The sequence below is a fragment of the Sus scrofa genome, chromosome 1, assembly GCF_000003025.6.
Source record: "Sus scrofa isolate TJ Tabasco breed Duroc chromosome 1, Sscrofa11.1, whole genome shotgun sequence".
NCBI lineage: Eukaryota > Metazoa > Chordata > Mammalia > Artiodactyla > Suidae > Sus > Sus scrofa.
Genome location: NC_010443.5, coordinates 18,951,672 through 18,970,213, shown reverse-complemented (window position 1 = coordinate 18,970,213; position 18,542 = coordinate 18,951,672). Strand labels below are relative to the sequence as shown.

The following is an 18,542-nucleotide window of genomic DNA, read 5'->3' as shown; positions in this document are numbered from 1 at the left end:
CAGCAACACTGGATCCTAGCTTTGTCTGCCACCTATACCACAGCTTGCGGCAACACTGACTCCTTAAACCACTGAGTGAGGCCAGGGACTGAACCTGCATCCTCATGGACATTATGACAGGTTCTTAACCCACTGAGTCACAGTGGGAACTCCAGTTTCTGTTTTTAATTCAGAGTTATTTACTTTCAGCCATGGCTAAATCCAAGTGTGCTTCCTAGGCCTCCCCACAACTTGAATCTCTTGTAAATGTTTGAGCTGGCTATCTCAGCCCTGATTTTTTTTTTTTTTTTTTTTTTTATGTCCTTACATGGCATTGGTCTAGGTGCTATCTTAGATACTCCAGAGAGATTAAACTATCTAACACCATGGACTACAAAAGACCATGAGCCATGTTTTGTGGCATGCCATAGACTCATGTATGGGAAATACTGAAACACTTTTTAAAACTGCAGAATATAAGCATGGAATGAATGAATTACACAAAGAAAAGGGCACAAAATAATCCGTTTGGACTTCTGGCTGTCCTACTGAAAAGTTAATTTTTTTTAATTTTTATTTTTTGTCTTTTTAGGGCCACACCTGCAGCATAGGGAGGTTCCCAGGCTAGGGGTCAAATCAGAGCTGTAGGCCGGCCACCACCACAGCCACAGCAGCGCACTCACGATCCAAGCCTCATCTGTGACCTACACCATAGCTCACAGCAATGCCGGATCCTTAACCCGCTGAGCAAGGCCAGGATTTGAACCCACTTCCTCATGGATCTTAGTCAAGTTCGTTGACCACTGAGCCATGATGGGAACTCCCTGAAAAGTTAATTTTTAAACACAAAATTAGTTTTTAATTTAAAGGACGAAACTCACATGTTTATCACTAACTCAGCAGATGTTTGTCTGTTAGGTGCTAAACAATGAACTGGGCTCTGAGGACACCCTGATGGGCATGATTAACAAGGATCCTCCCCACAAAGTTTAGAGTCAATGAAAAAGGCAAACAGCAGTCCTCAAGTTAGAAGACTGGTGTAACAGAGGATGCCTGGAATAAGGCAGGTGTAGCCATCAAGTAAAGCGCATTAAATAAGTGATCAAATGAATAATTAATGAGTAGAAAAATAAGGATGGGATTACATAGCAGAAACACATCTTTCTGTCTAGTGCATTACAAGGGAAGCCAAGTCATCCCAAAGGGGAGGAAAAAAGTGTTTAAACAGTGGCTCTAAGGTTACCCGGATGGAGCGCTCCCTGTGGCACAATGGGATCAGCAGCGACTTGGGAGTCCTGGGACACGGGTTGGATCCCCAGCCGGGCACAGGGGGTTAAGGATCCAGCATTGCCACAGCTGTGGCTTCGTTCACAGCTGGGCTTAGATTTGATCCCTGGCTGGGGAGTAACCTATGCTGTGGAACGGCCAAAAAAAAGTTAAAAAAAAAAAATTGAGTTAGCCTGGAAAATAGGAGAAAGTGTGCTTGAAGCGGAGGGAAGCTTATGTCGGAAAGGCTGAAGGTTCAGGGAAATACCAGAGGTCAAACAGATGGCAAAGGGAGACGTCTGAGAGGCAGCTGGAGATGTGGGAGAGAGCCAGGCCAGACAGGGTATGTTCATCCTCCCTTGGTGGGGGTGAAAATGGCTTAAAGGGCTCAGAGATTCAGGAATTAGCCCAGTGTCCAGTAATGACCTCCAAGGCTGTAAGGAACTGACCACAATGCCACGGTCTCCTGCTGATTCTTTTACATTAGCTATTGGGTCAAACAAGTTCTCCTGGTAAAAATCAGAATATAAAGAAGATGTAATGTCTTAAAGATAAATCTACAAGAAAAAAAATTCTCTTCTAATGGAATTTTGTTACACGGAGTACATTGCTAAAAACTGTAGCCCCAAAGACCATGAGAGCAACACGTAAAATAAAGTCAATACTTTACTTTTCCTTAAAGAATGGATGAAGAATGCAAAAAAATAACAAAATTTGAGAAGAAACAAAATGTCATGAATTTACCCCACATTATCCCCCAGCCTCTTCCTCTTGGATCTTTGAAATTATTTTGTTTCTTTCTTTTTGGACTGCCCCAAGGCAGATGGAGTTCCCCGGCCGGGGATCAGATCTGAGCCACAATTGCCTATGGCCCCAGAAACACTGGATCTTTTGCCTCTGATCCCGTTGTGCCACAGCGGAACCGACAAAGTGGTTTTCGTTTTATTTCAATGGGTGAGCTGAGAGTTCTAAAAAATCCTCCCCCACCTACTCAAACCCCTACTGTTAGAATGTCTGAGGCAGGATGAGATAAGAGAGTGAGAGTCTTATGGGCAAGGAAACCTAGTTTGTCTGACGTATGAATTATTCCAAGTTACTTCTTGAAGGCCCATTCAGTATTTCACTGGAACATTTCACTGTTCTAAATTCCTCTGCATCCCTTCTAATCCAAGGACATTTGGGAACCTTGAACAACGCTCTCAGAATCAAACTATAACTGTTATTAATAGCATTACTTGACATGGTTCAGAAGTATTGTGCAGTGTGTTGGAAATGAAGTATGGGAAACTGGCTTACATACCTTGCACAGTCTAGTTCTTTTGTGGATTATTCAAACAATACAAGATGTGAAAATACCATACTTAATTATTTGACACGATATAGCTAAAATTTTCAGAATGCCTTAAATCTTGTTCTTTTTTGATGCTCTATAGCTCAACAAAGAAAATATATAGACTATAATAAGGGTTGCAGTTGTAAGAAGGAATAGAGATATTTAGACCAAATTTCATGAATGTAAACTATCTGGAAATTATTCAACTTATAAATATTAGTTTGGATATTATTTAAATGTAAATTTTACAGTAATGTACTTTCTCTTACTATATCGAGGCACTGATTTGTTGAATAACATCAAGAAATTCTCCCATAAACTCTTCTTGGAAAGGATTACATTCAGGGGTTGGGAAACTTCTAAAATTTGACAGGGTTTAAGTTGTACATAAAAGGTTTAGCTGTGAAACAACACTGCACAGTGAAAAAAAATGTTAAGCCCCTGTAAGGCATAATTCCAGAGGTTTCTCTCATTTTTTCTGTGAATCGCTAACATTCACAAATGGGATAAAGGGGAAGTGACATTTTCTTCCCCTTTTAAGCTAGGCCTTTAAAAAAATTAAAACGCTGAAGGACTGTCCTTTTTATTTTGCATATTTATAATGCTTTCAAATGGCTCCTCTGGACTCAGTAATTTAAATGATGCTTTATAAATTTATACTTTCAACATTGCTATTTGCATAGAAGTCAATGATGTGAAATCACTGGGAAGAAAAATAGCTATTGGCAAAACTGGCTTTAATGTAGTTAATATTTTATTTAAATGTTTCAGTGTTGTGGACCCTGAACATCAGAATTTGACTACAGTGTGTATTACTTTAACTTTCACAGACTTTTTGATTATTTATGGCATTGTTCGGTCATCAGTCAGTAACTGAATTTCCACTTAAATCTTACTGTGAATTGTTCCAAAGCTGAGTGGCTCCAGAACTGAACAGTGGAATACGGAAAGCATTTGCCTGGGAAACTACTTGATTTAGCAGGACACAGGGCAGCCTCTGTCCTTGTCCTGTGAATGCCTCCATTGTGAGGAGTGATCATGAGGATTTCCTGGGGGGAGTGGGGGGACATAGACCGAAGAAGACAAGGCACCCGCTTACCCTCATGGACCTGACACACTAAATGCAATGGTGGTAATTTTTTTTTTAATGTTATGCAGCAATTGCTGGTGCCTAACAAACAAACATACAAACAAACAAGCTTGCTAAGTACTTGTATCAAAGCTTTCACCTATAAAAATAACCATTGGTTAATTTTGGACCAAAATGGATATACTAAGATTTCTGCAATCTCATAGAATCTTAAACTTTTAGAACTGAAAAATGGTTTCTTATTCTAGTATGTCATTTTGTAAACCAGGAAATGGGTCCCCAGATGAATTAAAAGTTGGAAAGAAATACAGAGAGTAATAGTACTTATGGTAAGGAGGGAGAAAGTGGGTGGTTATTTTCTTCTTAGCACTGCGTCCCTCTAGTGGTGATAGTATTTTTATAATGACAAAAAGTACCTTAAAATGCATGAAGCAAATGCAAGAACCCTTTTAATTCTGCCTTCCACCTTTTAGGCTAGTTCTGCTGAGAAGCTTAGAGAATATGGACTTTCCCACATCTGCAGCCATCCCGTGCTGGTGACAAGAACTAGGTCTTGCCCTCTTATAGCACCGCCAAAACCACCTCCTGTACCGTCCTGGAAACTCTTTCGTCAAAAAAAGGAAACTGTTATAACAGATGAAGCGCAAGGTATGGTTCACGTTGTCTGAAAATGAACACTTCTTTCTGTGAAGCTCTAATGGTTTCATTTGTAATGAGGTATTTGTATCAAGGCAAAGCACCCAAGCCCACACCTAAAGCCTTCATTTAGTTTCAGGTCCAAACTTAATGTCCTTAAAGGATTGATTCTGCACATCTCAGAAGTCAAGCAGTCTGGTTTTCATGTCTCACCTGACCACATGTATAGAGGCCATTCTTTGCGTGATGGTACTGTGATAGGAAAGTGGTTTGTTGCACGTAATACAGAAAGTTAAGTGGCATACATGGTAAGCCACTGGTGTGCATTTCTTTCTTTTTATTTTTTTATTTTTTGTCTTTTTGTATTTTCTAGGGCCACACCCACGCCATATGGCGGTTTCCAGGCTGGGGTCGAATTGGAGCTGTCGCCACTGGCCTACGCCAGAGCCACGGCAACGCAGGATCCTTAACCCACTGGGTGAGGCCAGGGGTTGAACCCAAAACCTCACGGTTCCTAGTCAGATTCGTTAACCACTGAACCACGATGGGAACTCCCCAGGTGTGAATTTCTTAAACGGAAATCATTCTAGAGTGCCTGTATGAAATAACCTTTGAATTAGCTGATTTTTGTTCTAACTCCTACAAGAATAGAACTCCTGCCCTGGGCTGGCTCCTATCTCAATACTGTGTCACTAAAGCCATGTTTCAGTGGAAGAGAGACCAAGAAGAAATGAGTGAGACCAGATATGAAAAATCCATTTTAAAGCAGAACCAGTAACATGAGGAGAGGAGTTTTGTTTGTTTGTTTTGTTCTTCTTTTTAGGGCTGCATCTGTGGCATATGGAAGTTTCCAGGCTAGGGGTCAAATGTGGCTGCAGCTGAGGTCTATGCCGCAGCCACAGCAACACCAAATCTGAGCTGCATCTGTGACCTTCACGACAGCTTGCACAACTCTGGATTCTTAACCTACTGAGTGAGGCCAGGAATCAAGCTTGCATCTTCATGGACACTGTGTCGGGTTCTTAACCTGCTGAGCCACAGTGGAAACTCCAGGAGAGTGATTAAAAAAGAAAAACTAAGAATTAAAATATTGCAGCCTAGCAGAATAACTCAATTTGTTTATATTGATTCAACATTAGCTATAGCCTTCCCATAGCTAATTTACACTTGCAGTTTTAATGAAGGGTAGTAAAGATTGGGGTGCTGTGGATTATGTATGTATATGTGTGTATATGTATCTGTATATTTCCATTCCAAAAAGTTTAAATTAGCTCTGTTCAAAACCAGCTTTTCTGTGACCTCTTTTGAGTTCATTTCCTTGCTTTTGCCTTTCCTTCCTTTGTCTTTTCTGATCCCTCATTACCTTCTAACTGTGCTCATCCAGTAATGCGTGCTAGAGGTTGTTGCATTAGGGTTCACCGGTCTGTCGCCCGAATGAACAGTGAAGACAAAGCTTCAGTGAACATCCCGAGCTCCAGTTTACCAAGAGCATCCCTGCAAAGCTCATAATAGGCTTTAAGGGATTGGCCCCATGAACCACGGCTTGTAGTCGTATTGATGATGCTTGCTGTGGCTCCTGCTCCCAGTTCAAGTGTTGCTGCTCCTTCATTGCGTGGGACCAGAGAAGCATATCTCAGTCACCGTATAATCCTTAAGTCTCCACGGCACTCAGGATCCTAAAACGGCAAGAGCCACAGAGACTGGAATATTTACCTGTTCCTTTCCTCCTACTTCCAACCATAATTTACATGTTTTTAAGATATAAATAACAACTGTTAACCATGTAATTTTCCTCACATTTGCTTTCTGCCTACATTGACACAACCGGTACAGCTGGTAGCAGAGTGTTTCTAGCACAACATGTATTATCCTTGCCAGGAAAGAACAAAGATTAAAGAAATCTCTGGTTCAGATGTAAAGGAGAAGTGGTCAGTTCATTTTTTTTTTTTTTCTTTAATTAGACTTGTCTGCCTTTCTTCCTCCTGCTTGGTTATTTGAGTTCTTTCTTTACCTTCCTTGAGTTTCTGCCGTATAGGCTGTCGGTGCCAAGAGAGTGCCAATTGCTGCTTTGGGTTCCAAGAACTTTCCAGTTTTCCTCCCTCCCTCCCCCCTCCTTTGCCTTTCCAACCAAAGATCAGCCTTCACAGGATGTTGGAAAGAAAATCTTTTATTTTTTAAATGCTATATTTTAGTTAAATGCATAGATCCACAATTAAAACGGTTCTTCATTCAGAGCATCCAAAAGAGCTGGATGACAGGGAAAATACTGACCATCCAGCTATTCCCTGATTTTGCTATTGACTGTTGCCTCATTCTATGTAAGGGAGGGCTCTGTGGTAAGAAGGGGAAGGAAACCCACGGATCGATGGGATTCCACAACTGCAGTGTCCCACGTGGGGACTCGCAACATAATTGTCTTTCTTAACTCTTTTAGGTTTAATATTTAAAGGGAAAATTAAGAGGAACTGGAGAGATCAATTTAGAAGTTACCCCAGGAAAAAAAAAAAAAAAACACAGGAAATCACGGGCACTGTCTCACTTCCTTCTGCCCAGTGGGCAGCCTTTCCACTGCTGCAAGAGTTGTTGTTTAAAATGTCATGCCTAGGAGTTCCCGTTGTGGCGCAGTGGTTAGCACATCTGACTAGGAACCATGAGGTTGTGGGTTCGATCCCTGGCCTTGCCCAGTGGGTTGGGGATCTGGCATTGCCGAGAGCTGTGGTGTAGGTTGCAGACGCAGCTCGGATCCTGTGTTGCTGTGGCTCTGGCATAGGCTGGCGGCTACAGCTCTGATTCCACCCCTAGCGTAGGAACCTTCATATGCCGCGGGAGCAGCCCCTAGAAATGGCAAAAAGACAAAAACAAAAACAAAAAAGTCATGCCTAGTGTTTACTTTCAGTGCTCACCGTGTTAGTGCATGGCTGTGTGCCCCATACACTGAGCATCTACTTCTCTGTCAGCTTCAGACTCCTCTGGGAATATCCACAGCTCTTTTCGAGACCTCCTGCTTTCTTTTCTGCTTCTGACCTTTACTTCCACTACTATATCCATGTATTAGTCCGCATTTTTTTCCTGTCCTAAGCAATGGTGTTACAGAGGTTAACCCAAAGAAGACATTTTTTACTACAAAACTTGTCTAGAAAGTCTTTCGTGCACTTGAAATAGCAGCAAATGCCAGTAATAACTCTACAAGACGTTGCTGGCTTTCTCCCTTGAGACTTCATCCTTTCATGTTGTAAATCTGGAAAGCAACTAAGTAGACTAAAGAAATCTAGTATTGGCAGGATCCATAAAGCCTTTCAATAAAAAAAAAAAAACTTTATGTATCCTAGTACATTTCTATTTAACTCACTGAAATTTGCTGGGTAGTTAATCTAATCAGTGCTATGTTAAATGTTAAACTGTACATATAATCTTGGAAGACTAAAAAAAAATATATCACTATATTTTTCTTTTTAGAAGTAGTAATAAAGAAGCCTGAACAGTTCCTTGAGATTTCAAGTCCGTTTTTAAACTATAGAATGCCTCCATTTACAATTCCAACAGAAACGTAAGTACAAGGACATTCTTTCCTACAAAATACGTCTTGTTAACACATGCAGCTTTTTGTTATTTGTGCGGTTAAAAATGAATGCTGGAGTTCCCGTCGTGGCACAGTGGTTAATGAATCCAACTAGGAACCACGAGGTTGCGGGTTCGATCCCTGGCCTTGCTCAGTGGGTTAAGGATCCGGCATTGCTGTGAGCTGTGGTGTAAGTCACAAATGTGGCTCAGATCAGGTATTGCTGTGGTTGTGGTGTCGGCTGGTGGCTACAGCTCCGATTAGACCCCTAGCCTGGGAACCTCTATATGCCACAGGAGCAGCCCAAGAAATGGCAAAAAGACCAAAAAAAAAAAAAAAAAAAAAAAAAAAAGAATGCTTTTGGTGACAAATGTATGAAAGTTTGTGTCAGTATAGTGATAATAGGAAAACAAAAATTTTAGGTTTTATTTCACAGTAATAAACAGCTAAGATAAATTTGAATTGGTCAAAATAAAGCCTAAATATGTCTGGCTTTATAGTTTTGGCTTCTGTGTTAGAACAACATACGTATTTTGTTTTTCTTTAAACATTAGCCCTGGTGAATGTTTGTGGTTATTACCTGACAATTAAATCACAAGATCAGATGATTGTCATAGAAGCCTGGGAGATGAAGTTTGTCACTCTTAGAGGGGAGGGAAAAAGAGAGAGAGAGACAGAGAGAGATGACTAAACACAAGAGCAAAGACAATGAAGAAGAAGAGGAGGAGGAAGCAGAATCCAGACTTAGATTTGCATATGACAGTGCGGGAGAAAGACTATAATCATGGTCTAATGTTTTTAATGAGTTTGTGGAGGTGGAAAGAAGTCCACAAACAGCAAAAATGAGAGGGAATGTGGGTGATGAGCGGAGGATATGATTATTGCCACTAAAATGTGGTAATTTGTCACACAGCAATTGATAACCAATACATGGATGCACACATATATCCAAGATTATCACATTTATTCTTTGAATCTGTGGGATTAACTGTACTTTAGTGATAATATCCCTCAATAATGCCGTCAAATATACAAGTAAATAATAGTACATAAAATGGTTTAAAAAGTCAAATAGGGATTCTAGAACCAAGGAAGACAATAACTGAAATTAAGAATCCAGTAGATGTGGGAGTTCTCTTGTGATTCAGCCGGTTAAGGACCCAGTGTTGTCACTCTCATGTCACTGCTCATGTCACTGCTTATGCATGCTGTGGGCATGCCCCCCCCCCAAAAAAAGAATTCAGTGGATGTGTTTGATCACAGATTAGATAAAGAAAAAAAGACCGCAAAATGGGAAATAGGTCAGAAAGTAATATCCAGACTGAGGTATGGAGGCAAAAAAAACCCCACGAAAAAACAAGTAAAAGTATAGTAAAAGACAGATGAGACCAGTTGAAAAAGACCTACATACTTGCAAGTGGGTCTCAGCAGTAGAGGTTAGAGAGTTTGGGGAAAGATCATGAAATAAAAATGTAATGATCCAAATCATCCCAAGGGTTAAAAAAAATCAACTAAAGATTCAGGAAGTTGTGAAAAAAAGTCGTGACGTAAACATGAACAAAACTACAGCTAGAAACATCGTCATAAAACCAAAGACAAACATTGCACAATAATATGGAGCTATAAAACCAAAGAAATACTGCCACAAAAATCAACACAGACAAATATCACAATAATGTGAGACCCAAGAAATCTGGTACCAAAAGGATACAGTTTATTTTTAATTTTTCTATTATTGTTCATTATAAAAAGAAAAACAATAATACGGTATTGGAAGTCTTGACAGACTGTTAGCTGTGGTGAGGGCTGCCAGCCTGATTGGGAAGCTCATCTGGCAGGGTTTGTAGGGTGCCACAGTATTAATATCTCTCCATCTGATAGTGCTGATAGGGCCATGTTTACTTGGTGATGTTTCAACAAGTTTTACATTTTATGATGTGGGGTTTTTTTTTAATATATTTTTAAACTTCAATAAAAATTCATTGAAAGTTTCAAATGGTGTATTGGTCACAAATAAGGGCCATTAGATATGGTTTATCCTCCTCTTAGACATATTAAAACCTACGATCAGCATATAAGCTGATGAGGAAAAGCAAGCAAAATTTAGACCCAAATTCTGTTCATTATGTTCTTCTACTTTTATTTTATTTTATTTGTTTTCTTTTTAGGGCCGCACCCATGGCATGTGGAAGTTCCCAGGCTAGGGGTCAAATCAGAGCTGTAGCTGCCAGCCTGTACCACAGCCACAGCAATGCCAGATCCAAGCCACATCTGCAACCTACACCACAGCTCACAGCAACGCTAGAGCCTTAATCTGCTGAGCAAGGCCAGGGATTGAAACCCTGGCCTCTTCACGGATCCGAGTCAGGTTTGTTACTGCTGAGCCGTGATAGGAACTGCCTGTTCTATTTTTAGAGCCTCTGTACATCACAGTTAATTTACATTTTATGGTCTCTAATTAAGTTGAATGTATTAGAAATACTGTTCAAATCTTTTACCTTTAGGGCTCTTATCAGTTCTGCACATCAAGGGTTAAACACTGAAAAGGGGGTGAGGTGGACCCCTAGGCAGTGAGTAGAGAAATGAGGTGGTTAGCCTTGCCAAGCCATGAGGGACAGCTTTATAAACAGAAAAGACAGTTTGCTGCTACTTTGGTTTTAAAATTTTGTTCTGTTACATATGTGCAAATCTAGTTTTCCTGAGACTTTCATTTTAACTTATAAAAAATCTTGTTTTATATATGATTAATTTCCATACAAGTGTTAAGTTTAGTCAGCTAAATTTATTTAAACAATTTAAATTGTATTTACAATATTAATGTATTTTATTTTCACTTTAAGTACTTTGAAAAGCCAAATATCATAACAAATAAAAGCTTGCCAAGAATGTAAATCATCATTAAAAACTTCAGATAATCAGGAGTTCCTGTTGTGGCTCAGCAGGTTAATTAAGGACCTGACATAGACTCTGCAAGGGCGGGTGTGATACCTGGTTTCAGAGATAGGGGCTGGATTTGGCGTTGCTCTGTTTGTGGCTTAGGCTGCAGCTGCAGTCTAATTAGACCCCTAGCCTGGGTACATCCATATGCTGTGTGTGTGGTCATAAAAGAAAAAAAAAAAAAAACTTCAAAGAATCAAAATGATGTACTTTGAGAACCTTGATTTTTTTTCCTAAGCATACTGTTAATTTTTACAACCGCAGATTTTCTTATACATTTTACATAATCATAAAACTAAAATTAAATATAAAGTTAAACATTTTATAGCCTAATTTGTTGGGTTATCTAACATGCTACACTTTTCTCATGTGTCACAAATACAAAATACCACATAGAGACAGAATTTTCTTAAACTTAACAAAAATGTTAACCAATATAATTTTTCTAATTAATGTTATACTTAGTATTACCCACTAAGATGATGATTTTTCCATTCCAAACAATTTCTGGTTATCTCTCAGCAGATATAGATTGCATACTACTCTAAAAACTTTGCAGATTGTACAAACCAGAGCTGCAGACCACCAGGACAAATTTTCTCAGGATTCGAAATATTGCACCCAGACTACTACAATCTCTGAGCAAACACGGACCACAAATGGGTTGGTTTCATAACCTGAACTTCCCACATAACTCTCTTACTCGAATTTCCTTTTTTTTTTTTTTTTTTTTTTTTGTCTTTTTGCCATTTCTTGGGCTGCTCCCGCGGCATATGGAGGTTCCCAGGCTAGGGGTTGAATCAGAGCTGTAGCCACTGGCCTATGCCAGAGCCACAGCAACGCGGGATCCGAGCCGTGTCTGCGACCTACACCACAGCTCACGGCAACGCCGGATCGTTAACGCACTGAGCAAGGCCAGGGATTGAACCCGCAACCTCATGGTTCCTAGTCGGATCCGTCAACCACTGAGCCACGACGGGAACTCATCTTACTCGAATTTCTTATGCCTTTTTTCAGCTTTTTTACCAAATTAAAGTGAATGAAATTCTATAATCCAGGTCTGGGTGACTTCAGCACTTGATTGGATTCTCCTAATCCATTCACGCTTGAACCTGGTGTGAATTTCCTAGCATATCCATCCTACCTGGCAGAGCCCAAAGCAAAAATATGTGAATGGCATTTCCCCATTTCGCCCTCCCTGACTGCTGTGCAGTCAGAGTTCCCAGGTCAGGATCAGAGCAAGCTGTTTTTTTGGCGAGGCCTGGAGATTAACCCCTCCACAACTGCCTTACTTTGGAACACTGTCCCTGTAGCAAAGACAACCAGGTTTGTTTGCCCATTCCTGGTTTCCAGCCTTGTTTGAGCAAATGGGAGCCTTACAAATGTTTGTGCTGTCCTCTAGTGACAGTTTCAGGTAAAGCGGAAATATTTAGCTTGAGGCGAACTAAGTTTTACAATACACTAGCAAGAAAAAAATCCAAAAGTTTAGGAAGTTCTCTATCCATGAAATTAAATATTACCTATGAAACTCTTACCTCAAATGTTTTTCCTATAATCATATCTTTTTATTGTATCCATAAACTTCTAGCTATGCAGTGTTGATTTGGGGTCATGTCAGCAATAACTTGAAAGAAAATACTGTACATTTGGCTAGTATAAATATCACGGTTATAAACTTCAGTACTCACCACTCATAATTAACTTTCTGACTCCAAGCCCTATTTCACTGATTGGTACTTTAATACAGAATCAAATCAATTCTAAATGTCAGATTCCTGTGTGTTCTGATCATCAACATTCAAAGATAATCACCATAGCTTTAAAATAAATGGTGTTCCCAGAAAATTTTTTATACCGGTGCACTGACTGATAGAGAATATACTTCAGTAGTATAGAAAGCATGAAATGTTTATAACACGAAGCAAAAAAATATTACTGGTTGTAAAAAATGAGGGTGATAAAATGAACAAAATAAGAAATTTCTATTATTGTCAAAACATTAATATATAATGGAATGTTATTCAGCCATTTAAAAAAAGCAGGAAATCTTGCTATTTGTGACAAAATAGACAGACCTTGAGGACTTTACGCCATGTGAAATGTCAGGCAGAGGAAGACAAATATTAGATGTTCTCACTTATATGTGAAATCTAAAAAAACAAAACTCACAGAGAGAAGAGGAGACCAGATTGGTGGTGGCCAGAGGCAGAGGGTTGGGGGTGGATGAAATGGGTAAAGGTAGTTGTAACTTTAAAATGTTTTATCACAAGGAAAAATATTGTAACTACATGTGTTGATGTATATTAACTAGAGTTATGGTTATCATTTTACCATATATGCAAATATTGAATCTCTAGGTTCTATACCTGAAATTAATATAATATTATATGTCACTTATAGCTCAATAAAAACTGCAGTTATGCAATAATAGCTTTAAACAAGAGACTAAGATAACAGAATTTTTTTTTTTTCTTCCCCGTTAGTCATTTTGTGCAATCTTTTATTAAGAAAGGTGTACTCCCAGGATCTGGCTTATCTTCCATTACTGAAAATGATGAAACTGCAGTCTATAGCCAGATAGACTTAGGTCAATTGACAAGAAATATCTCTCAGGTAACTATTTTACTCTTATTATTATCTCGATTCTTAACTAGAAAAGATTTTTTCTTAAATTGTGAAATATATATAAATACATTTGAACACAATAAAGAATACTATGAAAATAAGCTTCTCATGTACCCATCTTCTGGATTAGAAACTAGAATACTCATCTCCTATAGAAGGCTCTTGTGTGTCTCTTCTGCCTTGTATCTCCTATCTGCATTCAGGGTTTGGTATTAGCAAACCCCATACTCTTCTAATTTTGCCAATTATGGATACATTTATAAACAATATATAGCTTTTCTTAATTGTTATGTTAATTTTATTTATGTGGAATCTTGTATTAATTCTTCTGGGACTTCTTAACACCCTTTATGAGATATGTCTCTTTTTCTACTTGTTACAGTTTATTCATTTCACTGGTTGAAGGTATTCAATGTATAACTAGTCTACCATTAAAGAAAAAATCTTTTGCAGTGTTAATGGCTACATCCACTGCTTTTTATTTCTTACTGTTGCAAGCAGTGGTACCAAGACTCCTCCTAAATGTCCCTTTGCACATGTACAAGGATTTCTGTGGTTCCAGGGTTTGGAAACTCGCATGTGTTATGTCTACCTCTGTCAATCTTCTAAAACACATGACGAATACAACTCTTCTGCTTCTGCACATGAGTTGTGTATTGGTGATAGGGAACAGTGGAGGCAGAACAGCTGTTTAGGTTAGCGCTGTATGAACATACACCCTCACTCTTTGATGGTTGAAGGACTACTAAGTGTTAGGTGCCAGATAGCCAGCCAGCCCAGGTCATAGGAATATCTGTGGACAGGAAGATATGACCACATGGAATCTGACAATGGGCCTAATAACTGCCGTCATGTCAAAGTGTGATCGGCATGCAGGACCTTTTCAGATTTTGCAACAACCCTGATGTGGTGTAAGATATTATGATTTCTTTTTGGATAAAATCACAGTTATTACCAATAACACTGTGGCTACTCACCTGCCTTGACAAAATTGATAACTGAAGAAAAACTGAATGCTGAACTTCAGCTAAAGATGAAAAAATTCTTTTAGACATCCTTTTTCATGGATTCTGGAAATCTCACCATGGGCTCCAGTGGACACTAGACTACTAGGAGGCTCTGCTCCAAGTATGACTCTGGGAGTATCACTGATGGGTCTTAGGACATTCGACTGTTTAACCTTACAGTAAAGTGCACTGGATGAGAATTTTCTCTGCCAGCACACATATTATCTGATGCTTCAACTTTTGCCAATGTGATGGGTGTGAAAGGATTTTTAACAGATTAACATGTGCAAACATAAAATTATAAGGTGTACATTAAGAAGTCTGGTTTCCATGTAAGTACCTCTCCCACTTTCACTGCGCTGCCTTCTGTAGAACACTTTCCAGGGTGTCTTTATGTGAACACAAAGAAACACACTATATTCCACCATCTCCTCTTTTTCTACTCAACGGTTAACAAGATTAAAAAACAAAAACAAAAAAACTTAATATGTACTGAAGGTAATTTCACTATGCCTAGAGAGTATTTGTTTGTTTGTTTTGTCTTTTGGTCTTTTTCTAGGGCTGCACACTCGGCATATGGAGGTCCCCAGGCTAGGGGTCTAATTGGAGATGTAGCCACCAGCCCACAGCAACTCGGGATCCGAGCTGCGTCTGCAACCTACACCGCGGCTCACAGCAATGCCAAATCCTTAACCCACTGAGTGAGGCCAGGGATCGAATCCGAACCCTCATGGTTCCCAGTCGGATTCATTAACCACTGCGCCATGACAGGCTCTCCGAGAGTGTATTTTAAAGGTCACATCGCATTTCATTATGTGAATGAACCATAGTTTATTTCTACCGAACTCTGTAGGTGGTAGAGGAGACCTTGGAAGCCCAGCATCACAAGCAGGAAAACACATCATTTAGTATTAGTTGAAAATCAGAGGCTAACAGATGAGAACTTTTGCAAGGAGAATGAGTAGACTTTAACATTTTGAAAGGGTTTTTTAAAAAAAAAAAAAAAAAAACGAAACAAAACAAAACTTCAAACAATGTGTGCAATAGTTTTAAAGAGTCAAAAATTACCAACAAGATCATCATGAAAACAGCCAACCTGTTTTATCTCTTAGCCTTCCTCCCCAGAGCTTTTATGTCATTTACATGTTTCTTCTGTTACGTGTCTCTGTGTTTTAAATAGTAGGCTTTATGAAGGCAGAGATCTTGATTTTCATCATCTATTTTTTCTCCTGCAGCACCTGCAAAGATGCCTAGAAGTAGCACATGGCAGATACTGTTATGTTTTTGCTAGTGTCTGAATTCCATTCTTTCTTGATCTGTCAACTTAGACATTCTCTCTTGACTTCCTGCTATGGAAGGAAGGATTTAGTACTCCGGTACACCTGTACTCACCAACCACCCCTGCCTCCACTTTCCTCTGTCCTGCAGAATTTTTCATTTCATGAGTTTTTGTCAAATCAGATCCTAGCTGAGAGGTTGGACACCCTGTTTAGACTTCCTGAGCTGTTACATGATGCTTCTCACCTAAGAGGGGTGAAAATGTTGGGGGAGCTTAGGGTTCTGTGAGCATTAACAGCTGGAGCCCTCACACTGGAAATGAAGAGCTCTGCACCGTGGCGTGAAGGGCAAGATCTCAGACCCAGATGCCCACTGACCCCTGGGTTCTCAGTGCCCTTGTATATTTTGTAGCTCTGGCTCCTGGCTCTTAACTAGGACTGGCTGCATAATTTGTGGGATGAAAATGCAGGGCCCCTTGTTCAACAATTATTAAGAATATCAAAAGGGTGGGGGAGTTCCCCTTGTGGCGCAGCGGAAACAACTCCAACTAGTATCCTTGAGGATGTGGGTTGGATCCCTGGCCGCACTCAGTGGGTTAAGGGTCCAGCATTGCCGTGAGCTGTGGTGTAGGTCACAGATGCAGCTCACATCTGATGTTGCTGTGGCTGTAGCGTAGGCCGGCGGCTACAGCTCCGATTCACCCTCTAGTCTGGGAACCTCCATATGTCACAGGTACAGCCCTAAAAAGACAAAAAGGAAAAAAAAAGAGAATGGCAAAACGGTGAGCGCAAAATATCAGGCCCTCCTGAGCACAGCATCCTGGGCAACTACGTAGGTTACATGCCCACAAAGCTTGCTCTGCCCTTGAGCTTGCTTTAGACACCCAATCAGGCTGATAGACTGCAGACCATGGAGTTGTGTGCCATTTCTGGCTGAAGCACTTAATGCTTCAATCAGGAAACCACATGTCCTAATGGCAAGGCTATAAGGTACAAGGGTCCAGGTGCCTACATCACAACTGGGAAAGGGACCCCTTAAAAGCCCCTGAAATGGACTGAAGCTTAGGGAGAAATTGACCCTATGTGTTAAGCCATTGAAATTTCAGGATTGGTTTGTTATCTCCGTCTAGCCCAGCCTGATATAGTCTGTTTTTAAATAACAAAACTGCCTCACCTTTACCCTTAAAATAGATAAAAATGAAAGGGACAATAGGTCTTTTTTCAGACTTTAGCTAGGAATTAGTATTTAGTGCAAGTCCAGTGTTAGTTATTCACATTTCCTCTTCCACCTTCATCATTTCTTCAAGCTGCAATAGAAGAAAAAATAAAAAATAAAAATAGTCATCCTTTAAAAATTTTAGCCGCATAAGGATGATTACTGCTGAAGCAAATTGCTTTTCTTCTACAACTTTTTTTGTACAAACTAACTCCTTCATTTTCTTTTATCTGCTTACTTTTCTACGGCACCATTAGAAAGCCTTCTCAAACACTTAAAAAAAAAAAAAAAAAAGAAAGAAAAAAAATTCCTCTAAACACCATTTACCACACAAACACATCAGCTAACTCCATCAATGCCAATAGTTTTCCCGGCGCCATCATCCCCCTGGAATCGTTTGCTCACTTGCTCTTGTTCAAACTGATGGAGAAACTTGCACCTGTCATTGTGGGATTTTTCTCTCTCCTCTGCTGGATTTTCTAATTTGGGGAAACTATGTCTTCCCCCTAGTTTATACCCTAACTTTGATGGCACATCTTCTGATACTCCTTGAGAAAAGATTTCTGGGAAGTGAAAATCCTGAGGGGTTGTCTGCCATCACATGTCTTCGTTCCACCCCCTCACCTGACTTGTATTTTGGCAGGTTACAGAATTCCAGTTTGGATGTTCTTGCCTTCAGAACTTGAAAGCTCTTCCTTAATCTTTTGTCTGTTACCTTCAAGCATTGCTGTTAAGACTAGAGATGACATTTTGATTCTTGATCTGTTGTGTGCGACTCTTCCTCCCCCCTCCCCCGCCCCGGGAAAATTTTAAGACTCTCTTTCCATTCTTGGAATAATAAAAATATACAATGATTGCCCATGTAAATGAGCCTGTTTACATGAACTGTGCTAGGTATTCCATGAGCCCATGCCACCTGGAAACTTCTGTTTTTCAGTTCTGGAGAATGTTTTATACTGTTTTCCCAAGAATTTCCTTTTCTTAGAATGATAATATCGAATACATTCATGTTGCTGTGCAATCAATCTCCAGAACTCATTTCATCTTACAAAAGTAAAATTTTATACCCACGAAAACATTCCCCATTCTTCCCTCTTCTCACCCCTTTAAAATCACCGTGCTACTTTTTGTCTCCAAGGTTCTAGGTGCCTCATACAAGTGGAATCATATTGCATTAGCATTTGTGTGGCTACCTTATTTAACTTAATATAATGTCCTCACAGTTCATCTGTGTTGTACCATGTGTCAGAATTTCTTTACCTTAAGGCTGAATAATATTCCATTGTGCATATATATATACCACATTTGTTTACCCACGCATCCATCACTGGACACTTGGTGAATAACGCTGCCATGAACATGGGTGTATAAATGTCTCTTTGAGATACAGGCTGCAGTTCTTCTAGGTATATACTAGATGTGACTGTTTCCCATAGCAACCAGACCATTTTATTTTCCCACATAGAATGTAAAAGTTTCCAACTTCTCTCTAAACTCATCAACACCTGTCATGTCCTGTTTTGGGGTTTCGTTTGTTGTTTGTTTTTTGACAGCAGCCATCCCAGTTGGTGAGGGTAATATCTCATTGCAGTTTTCATCTGTATTTCCCTGAGGATT

The 18,542-nt window shown here is 39.7% G+C and overlaps 1 protein-coding gene across 2 annotated transcripts in view; it reads left to right on the top strand.

The window, feature by feature from the left end:
- The window catches only part of ADGB (androglobin), a 160,104-nt gene that overhangs the window by 60,770 nt on the left and 80,792 nt on the right, over window positions 1-18,542 (top strand). For both annotated transcript variants that reach the window (XM_021072116.1, XM_013992506.2), the window contains 3 exons: window positions 4,142-4,316; window positions 7,761-7,851; window positions 13,284-13,413. In XM_021072116.1, coding sequence (XP_020927775.1) covers window positions 4,142-4,316; window positions 7,761-7,851; window positions 13,284-13,413 — 396 coding nt within the window. The remainder of the gene's footprint in view (window positions 1-4,141; window positions 4,317-7,760; window positions 7,852-13,283; window positions 13,414-18,542) is intronic.